The 9,395-nt window shown below is 34.1% G+C and overlaps 1 protein-coding gene across 1 annotated transcript; it reads left to right on the top strand.

Annotated features, from left to right (window-relative positions):
- The first annotated feature begins 6,417 nt into the window (after nt 1-6,417).
- On the top strand, nt 6,418-9,126 carry LOC105216307 (alpha-protein kinase 1). Its single transcript, XM_011190732.3, has 2 exons — nt 6,418-7,709; nt 8,424-9,126. Exons 1-2 carry the CDS (start codon nt 6,698-6,700, stop codon nt 8,957-8,959), a joined length of 1,548 nt encoding a protein of 515 aa, XP_011189034.2. The 5' UTR covers nt 6,418-6,697; the 3' UTR covers nt 8,960-9,126.
- Nucleotides 9,127-9,395: the final 269 nt, after the last annotated feature.

Below are 9,395 nucleotides of genomic sequence, written 5' to 3'. Positions count from 1 at the left end.
AATATAATATGGATTTATTTAAATCGTCACTACTTATATTTTTATTTTCACAAACGAATCCGAACAGCAGATATACTAGCAATTTTTATAAATATTTAGCGTATGAATGTTTTCTTGAAATTTGAAAAGTTTTGCAAAATTATAGATGGGCAGACATATATTTGTGTATTCTTCATATGGATTGTTTTGGTTAAGAATTTATCGATTTTTATCTTTAATTACTCCTGGAAAGTTTATCTGGATGGTTGGAAAAAAATCATACCCCATAATAAGATCGACACATATCTGCAATAATGTCCCGATAGTTTCCTCAAATATCTACTATTATATTATATTTTTAAATAACGTGAATAGGCATCAGAAATATTACAAAATTTATGTTTTTATTGAGTTCAGTTAGTTTTCACTTAAAAAAGTTTCAATAATTATGCAAAGATAAAGATATTTTAAAACAAGAAAAAACGTTAACTTCGGCTGTTCCGAAGCTAATATACCCTTCACAGGTGCATTTCTGTGTGTTTAAGAAAATCTAAAGACGTAAGAAAAAGTAAGTAAAACAAGTAAGGAAGGGCTAAGTTCGGGTGTAACCGAACATTTTATACTCTCGCAATTTATTTATTTAACTTTATTTATATTATATAATACACAATTTGACGCACATATTCGTCATATATATTGTATAAAGTCCATTGAAAGTTGGAAACCATAATATAAGGTTAGAAGAACCAAGGTCCTCATGTTCGATTAATGGGGCTTTGAAAACCTATGGTCCGATTTCGGTTTGATTTTTAGAATGGGGCTGTCACACTATAAACGTAGTATTTGTGCAAAGTTGTGCACCGATATCTTCACTAGTGCTTACTTTATATATTGTAAAGTTAACGATTCAGATCGTCTTCAAAGTTCTGGTATATAGGAAGTAGGCGACGCCACGCCCATTTTCCATTTTGTAAGAAAATCTGAGTGCAGCTTCCATTTGCCATTTCTTATGTGATATTTAGTGTTTCTGACGTTTTTCGTTAGGGAGTTAACCCACTTTTTGGACTGTATTAGGAAGTGGCTAAAAAAACGACTGCAGACTTTGGTTTATATAGCTCTATTGGTTTGCGAGATTTGTACTTAGTAGGGGGGGTACTTAATTAAGTGGCCACGGCCACTTCCCCAAAAAAATTACATCCAAATATGCCCCTTCATAGTGCGATCCTCGTACCAAATTTTATTTTCATAGCTTTATTTATGGCTTAGTTATGGCACTTTATGTGTTTTCGGTTTTCGCCATTTTGTGGGCGTGGCAGTGGTCCGATTTTGCTCATTCATCGAAAGCAACCTTCCTATGGTGCCAAGTTTCATCAAGATATCTTAATTTTTACTCAAGTTACTGCTTGCACAGACGGACGGACGGACAGACATCCGGATTTGAACGCCACTCTTCACCCTGATCACTTTGGTATATATAACCCTATATCTAACTCGTTTAGTTTTGGGTGTTACAAACAACCGTTATGTGAACAAAATTATAATACTCTCTTTAGCAACTTTTGTTGCGAGAGTATAAAAAGTAAACATTTTACTAATTCCTTTTTAGCTGGATTGTTTGCTAGAAACATTAAGGTTATATAGTTAACCGATCTGAACAATTTCTTCGGAGAATATATTATTATCTTAAGTAGTATTCCATGTCAAATTTCGTGAAGATACCATGTCAAATGCAAAAATCTTCCATACAAGCCATTGATTCCGATCGTTCGGTTTGTATGGCAGATACATATATGCTATAGTGAAACGATCTGGAAAAAATTTTTCGGAGATTAAATTATTTCTATAAACAATAACTCACACCAATCATCGTGAAGATATGTAGTAAAATGCGGAGGTTTTCCATACAAGCCCTTGATTCCGATCGTTCAGTTTGAATGGCAGCTATATGATATAGTGGTCCGATATCGGCAAAATGAGCAGCTTCTTGAAGAGAAAATAACATCTGCAAAATTTCAAAACGATATCTTAAAAACTGAAGGACTAGTTCGTATATATACAGAGGGACAGACAGACAGACAGACATGGCTAAATCGACTCAGTTCAACAATACTGATCATTTATATATATACTTTATAGGGCCTCCGACGCTTCCTTCTGGGTGTTACAAACTTCGTGAAAAACTTAATATACCCTGTTCAGGATATAAAATCTTTTCATTAAAAATATGTATAATAATTATAATTACAAATCTTACTTCATAATACCTGGCAAAAAATCATTTATTATTTGCTAAATTATTGAAGATATTGTCATTAAAATTACATAAATAGTTTCTCCAGTATGTAACTACTCTGATTCAAAAAATGGTTATTGTTATTTGTGATTCGATAAGGACTGTAAGCTCATCATCATTAATTTTCACCGTTTTTATCGAGTTTCGAGCACTCCAAATGGAATCTTACAAATGTTATTTTCGACAGAAGACTTTCGTAATTGCTCGTAATAGTTCAAAGGACATTTAAAATCGTTTGATGATGGTATAAAAAGAAAAGTTTAAGAATAAAATGATTAACCCTTTACTTTATAAAATTATAACGTTATATGAAAACTTATACTTACACCACGTACATATATAGGAAGGAAAGTTCGTATTGTTCTAAAAATAAAATAATTGTTTGACAAAATTTAATTTTTATACTCTCGCAACGTACTGAAAAGAGAATAATAGCTGTTTGTAACACATACGATTAATTGAGATATATGTAGAATTATATATACAGTGACACACATTCGCTTAAACGCAGCCCTAATTTTATTTTTGCTGCCTTCTCTATCTTTTATCAATGGCTTTCTTAAAACAACTTTAATGTGAAATTAGCTATAATCGATTGGTCACTGCTCTGCTCGCTATCTTTGGGCGCTGTTCGCCTGTCAAAAATTTTACATGTAAAAGCTACAACAAAGTTATCTAGTTGAATTCGTGCAGGAGAGTATACGCATACTTCATTAAAAATTCTATCGCAGCTTGCTGAGTGCTGCCAAATTTTGTTTTACATATTTACAATGGTAAAAACGACTCAAAGGGCAAATTTTTGACAAAAATGACAATACAAATATATATTTTTGTTGATTTTACTTTGAAATACATTTTAATTGATAAAATAAAACGTAAGGCATAGACGCATGGATACAAAATTTTTTTATGGACCGATTTAGGTATTTCTCTACCTAAGAAAATGGTGCAATACCATTGCGCATGATTAAGTGGACACATTAGCGCAGGCTTGCACCTAAGTTCTGCCTGTCTGTTTGAATTACGGGATCATGGGTTCTCATGCTTCATGCTTCTCTATAACGCTTAGTCAATCGATGACAGCCATTACTTGCTAAGCTAACGGGTATTAGTATTTTATACATTTATATTTTTTTAATAATATGATAAAAAAGAGTTGCATATTCGTTTAAACGCACCTTGGCAAGGAAGTCGAAAACATTTTTATGATTGGAAAAAACAATTGGATTGCTTCGTAAAATAAATAATTTGTATCTTTTGGTTAGTTAAAGAGTAAAATGTTTTATAATTATATACATGTGTAAGATTCACGATTTCAGAGGGAAAATACCTTAGTGACATTAAAATCGGGAGATCACAAAATTGAAAGAATTGAACAGAAGCAGTAGTGAGCCAAATTTAAAAATTATGGCGTGAAAAATACAACGAAGGGCAATATAAAACTTAATATTCGCCAGATAAATAAAATTAAAAATCAAACTACTAAAAAATTTTTGAACTGGACACCTTTATTGGACTATATAAGAGCTCAAGTTGGACATTAAAGAAACTTGGGAACATTTTGAAGATATAAAAGTGGAAAATTTAGTGAACTCGATGCCAAATCGTATTTTTGAAGTATATATGTATAATAAATATGGAAGATAAATTAGTTATTAACAACTTAATAAATATTAGCATATTTAAAATTAAGTTGGTACGTTTAAACGAATATGTACATCTATTTTATTTCCATATAATATTATTAAACAAAGTTGAAATAATTATAACAACAACAACGAAAACATATTTTTGTACTAGATACTATTTCCCGATACCTTTGCAAGTAATATGACATTAAAGTTGTTTTAAGAAAGTCATTGATAAAAGATAGGGAAGGAAATAAAAATAAAATTAGGGCTGCGTTTAAACGAGTGTGTGTCACTGTATCAAAGTGATCAGGATGACGAGTTGAATTTCGGTCTAAACATGCAGTGCCTGGAGCATAAAATTAGATATCGTAGTGACACCGTGAGAGAATTGATATTGTATATGGGCGAAATCGGACCCGTACACGTCCACAAAATACCGAAAGCCAAAAATTATAAAAGTGTTTTATATAACTCGCAAACTACTATACATATGTATATATTAACCAAATTTACTGGTGAAATTTCCATTTAGCACCAATACTTATAGCATGAACACCAAGGAAAATCCCCAGACAATAGTTATGTTGTAAACTACTAAAAGTATTAATTAGCGAAACACGTTTTGTGTTTTTCCGGAATTCAATTAGTCTCATAATTCTATTTTTTTTTTTTTTATGATTTATAATAGTAAATTTAATTATATCTAAACCAATAATCTGAACAACTCATTGCCAAACATATATGTAAATTTGGACCATTTGTATTTTTTACCACACATTTAAATATGTATATACATATATTGTACAAAAATTTTGTAGATTTTTGTAGACATTGATTTCTCATTAAGGAAGAAAATCTTAACTAAAATATATACTTATTTAAACATGAGTGAGTATATATTATACATATACATATAAGTATCTGTTAATATAATTGAGCATCTTAGTGGCATTATAGTAAACACTAGTTTGCATTTGGTCAGACGAAGGTGAACGTGTCAGACATCTTCATTTGTCCAATTCCTGCACTGAATGAAATCCCATTCATACATTCACTTATTTACTTATTCACTAAGTCATTTATTTGCTGCACATTACCGGTCACTTCATAATGGGATTTAATTACAATTGCAGGCGTGCAAACTCGAGTGCCACACAAGCCGAAAGGTATTTGCACCTCAGCAAATAACTTCCTTCCAAGACGTATTAGGTGGACATCTAAGTACAAAACATATGCGCTGCAGACACGTATGCAGTGTAATCGTACAATTTACATATATACATATATGTATAAAGGCATATGTATATACATATATACAAATGCGTTTAGTGAAGCTAGTTTAAGATTCAACTCAGGCGTTGCAAGTGCGGAGCCAAGAGTTGCATCTGGAAGAAACTTATGTTGGTGTTAGCGAACTTGGAGTTTTGTAGTTGGCTATTCATGTATGTAGACTGTGACTATGATACATATACTTAATTATGGTTTACTGTTTTAAATTTAATAAGAGTATTTTTATCATAATTTTATTTATTAATAAATTAACCCATTTTATTCCCAATTTGGGGACTTTATCCCTTGAGAAAATTACTTAAAAGCTTAAAGCTTGTATCGCGAATTTGAATCCAAGACCCATCGAGTATTAGTAATACATAAAATACATAGTATGTGCTCCAAGTGAGAAGCTGACAAAACTTATAATTATTTTTTATTAATAGGAAGGAGGCGTGATAATAAAAATAGATCGTGCGGCTTTGAAGTATTGGTGAGTTTTAGGTGATGGGAGCAAATTTTTAGTAAATCAAGGGAGGGGAGGGAAATTAGTTAATTTAATTTAAATATCATAATACTAACTTCAAATGGATATCCACACAGACTTACGTACACATACATATTTGTATTTGCATATGCGTAAACACCATTCTCTTCATTTAGCCTAGTGCATTATGTCAATTCCTTATACGTATTTGTGTAAAGCAATTACCATTTTGCTATTATGAAAAAATTTATTCATAAAACATTTCGATGCGCCTGGTTTAATTTGGAATAGTCGTCTTTTATTTACTTTAACCTCAAATGGCGTCAAATTACAACGCTTGTTTAATAGATGAGAGAACCTTTTTGCTTACTATCTGCAAATACGAGGGTGGATCGTTGGAATTGCAACGTTGGTTGATAAACAATATACTTCCAGTTAATTTATTCGGTTTAAAAATTGAAAATTAAATTGTGACTATTATATAACTTTTAACAGGAAAGTAAAAAGCAATTTAAAATATTAATTATTAATTGAATATGCATATTTTTTAAACCATTTAGAACTGCAAAGGATGTATTTAAAAAATAAAAATAATTTTCAAAGATTTGAACACTTTAAACGACTGTGATGTCTATTTAGACTCATAAAAAGAGAATAATTTCATATACAGACCTGCGTATGCATACATACTACATATTATATTACTGTAATATGCACTCTATAAAATTTTTCATTCACTAATCTTCAGTAGTATCTTTATTTTGTTTCTTCTTGTGCATAGGTTCAGTCTTCCAATTGTTTTACAGCCGGCAAGTGCATTGACCACAAAGCCATACTGTGACACAATAAGGCACATAAACGCGACACACCGGCCGTTTCGTCTACGCACGTGTACAAACTCGGCGGGCTCCGAAAGGTCCGGCTTAATTGCTGCGCTCAAACACAAATGTGTCGTTGAAGTGACAGCAACAACGTCGCAGAATACAGCAACTCCAAGTAGCGGTCAAACGTGTGGCATTCACAACAACAGCAAACAGCATGTTGCAGAATCCTTCAAAATATCATCCAAATCCGTTTTCTCACTTATTGGCCTTGCATAGTTCTCAGGCTGTGGCAAATAGTAACATCACCGCTCACCAGGCGCATTTGGCTGCGCTGCCGCCGGTCTTCGCTGCGCAAAGTCAACTCCAACTCCAACATCAGCAACAGCAGTTACAACAACAACAACAACAGCAGCAGCAGCAGCAACACTATCATAATCTACATACAACAATGACGGGCACTAATCAACAGCAGAACAATGCATTTCTGCTACAAAATCATCCACCGCCCGAGCAGCAGCAACAACCTCAACAACAGCATGCAATTCACCCACTATTAAATTCAACACACACACGAACTCAAGAGCTGCTGGACACGACGAACACTTCCCTCGATATGGGAAAGTCATTCACGATTGCCGCCATTTTGGGCTTGCAGAAGAGCGCAATGGAGAACAGTTGTAAAGACTACAACAATGCAATCAATTTGTCGCTGAACAGCAGCGATGATGACGTTGGCAAGGACTCTAATGCCGGGCGATCGGCGCAAAGTACTCAAAGCAAACATTTCAGCGACGACGACGTGGACAATAGCGAACGGCAATCACAACATTTGCAGACGTCAAATGGTGCGGATAATGCCATCAAGTCGTTGAAGTGCGACAGGAATACCAATAATATATATCATCGCAATGCCAGTCATTTCGATTGCAATGGCAATGCCGGCGCCGCACTGATACACCGTTATTTGCCTATTCCGGTCACGTCTAAGCAAACCACGGCAGCGACATCCTCGTTTGTGGCTGCAGCGGCGGCAGCCACACAACACCATCATCAACAACAACAGCAGCAGCAACAAAACCTTTTACTGTCGCATGTCCGTTCAGTGGCATCAGCAGCTGCTGCCGCATCAGGTGGTACATCGTCCGCGCTTCAGAGCTTGCAGCAGCTCCATCAACATCACGCCCAGCAAAGCTCTTTGAATCTCCAACGTGAAAAGCACAAATCAGGTAAATTTTATAAAATACTCAAAATGGTTATTCTGGTGGAGTCTTTTTTTAATTCAAAAACTTCATTTTGACCCAAACGAACAATTGTCCAGGTATTGTGCCCCAATACTTGCTTTAAACTTTCAGTTACTAACAGATTTCTAAGCAATAGAACTGCACGTTAAGTCTCTTGCAAAACCCTTGCACGGTGCACGGTACACGGATTGCACGGATTGCAAAGTTTTCCTATCTTAACTCCAAGACGTTGCGCGGAATGTTGTTGTAGAAAAACTTTCTTTATTTATTCTAATTCTAATTCTAGTGGACTTTATATCGAATAGTTAGTTATATTTGCTCATTTTGTTAGTTATCTTTACAAAACTTCGAGAAAACATATTTTCGAGTATAGACCTTCCCATAGCCCCCAAATAACCAAATTATTATCCTTTCCTTTTTTGTTTAATATTATTTTGTTAAATATTAATGTTCAATTTCTCATAAAAAACAATTTTGGTTGAAGATTTTTCGAATAACTTTCGCTACCTTGATTACCTTTGACTAGTTAAGGAGTTTGCACTATTTTGGGGAATGTTTCAATATTTACATAAAATTTATATTGCGGTTGGCAATAGCTTATAGGCAACTTTTTCGAACACCGACAAATTTCTATCTATATTTCTACAAACTGATCGCTCTCAACTGAAATATCTTTCCTTTTTCTCGTTATATTTACAGAGAGCAATGCAAAGAAGTCTTCTATGAAAAACAAACGAGTTCGCACAATATTCACACCCGAACAGCTAGAGCGGTTAGAGGCTGAATTCGAGCGGCAACAATATATGGTCGGTCCGGAAAGACTTTATCTGGCACATACTCTACAGCTGACAGAAGCACAGGTGAAGGTGTGGTTTCAGAATAGACGCATAAAGTGGCGCAAACACCATTTGGAAATCACACAACAACGCCTGGCTCTTTTACGCCAAACGCAATTGCCGGGTACAGCGGAGTCCCTGAGCGCTGGTATTGCTGTCGGAACACCGACATTAGCAAATAATGGCATTCAGAATGTTAATACAACGAATTTAGCCAACGATGCGCGCACTTCGTCGCCGATTAGTTGTGGCGTCGAAGACCCCGATGAGCTTAGTAAACAAGGCGAGGAATTTCATTCTTTGAGTCGCGGCAGTCATTCAAGTTCAGAATCTGATTTGTCGATATGTAATGATTCCCTTGACGCTGCTAGTGTGCTGGAAGGTGTTGAGGATACATAAGACATGTGATTCGGCATACTCTGGAGGCTGTATATACTAACTATTAAATACTCGTTTACTCATATGGTTTAGAACATAAAATATATATGTACGATGTTCGTATTGAAAGATATGCGAAATGTAGTGAAACTGTTGTGTTGTTTGGTTTTTTCTAAAACATTTTCGAATAGGCATTGAATAAATAAAAACATATTTTGTAAATAAAGTAATTTAAACAAGAAATACATAGTTTAAACCAAAAATTGAATTGTAATGAATGTATTATATTACGTATGCAATTATAATATAGAATGACATATCGAAAGTAAACAATTATTAAATATTATTATAACATATTTTCATTTGAAAGCAAAAGTAGGTAACCTGCTGACCTGGACGAGACCCCTGTTATATCTGTTTAATCTCTACTTAACCCTTTCAATACGGATTTTTTAAG

This window comes from Zeugodacus cucurbitae, chromosome 4 (assembly GCF_028554725.1).
Source record: "Zeugodacus cucurbitae isolate PBARC_wt_2022May chromosome 4, idZeuCucr1.2, whole genome shotgun sequence".
Lineage (NCBI taxonomy): Eukaryota > Metazoa > Arthropoda > Insecta > Diptera > Tephritidae > Zeugodacus > Zeugodacus cucurbitae.
Note: the sequence above shows the minus strand (reverse complement) of the source record. Positions and strands in the feature narration are given on the sequence as shown.

Coding starts and splice junctions, on each gene's coding strand:
- LOC105216307 (XM_011190732.3), top strand. CDS start 6,698: ATGTTGCAGAATCCTTCAAAATATCATCCAAATCCGTTTTCTCACTTA. Junction 7,710..8,423: donor ACGTGAAAAGCACAAATCAG/GTAAATTTTATA, acceptor TTATATTTACAG/AGAGCAATGCAAAGAAGTCT.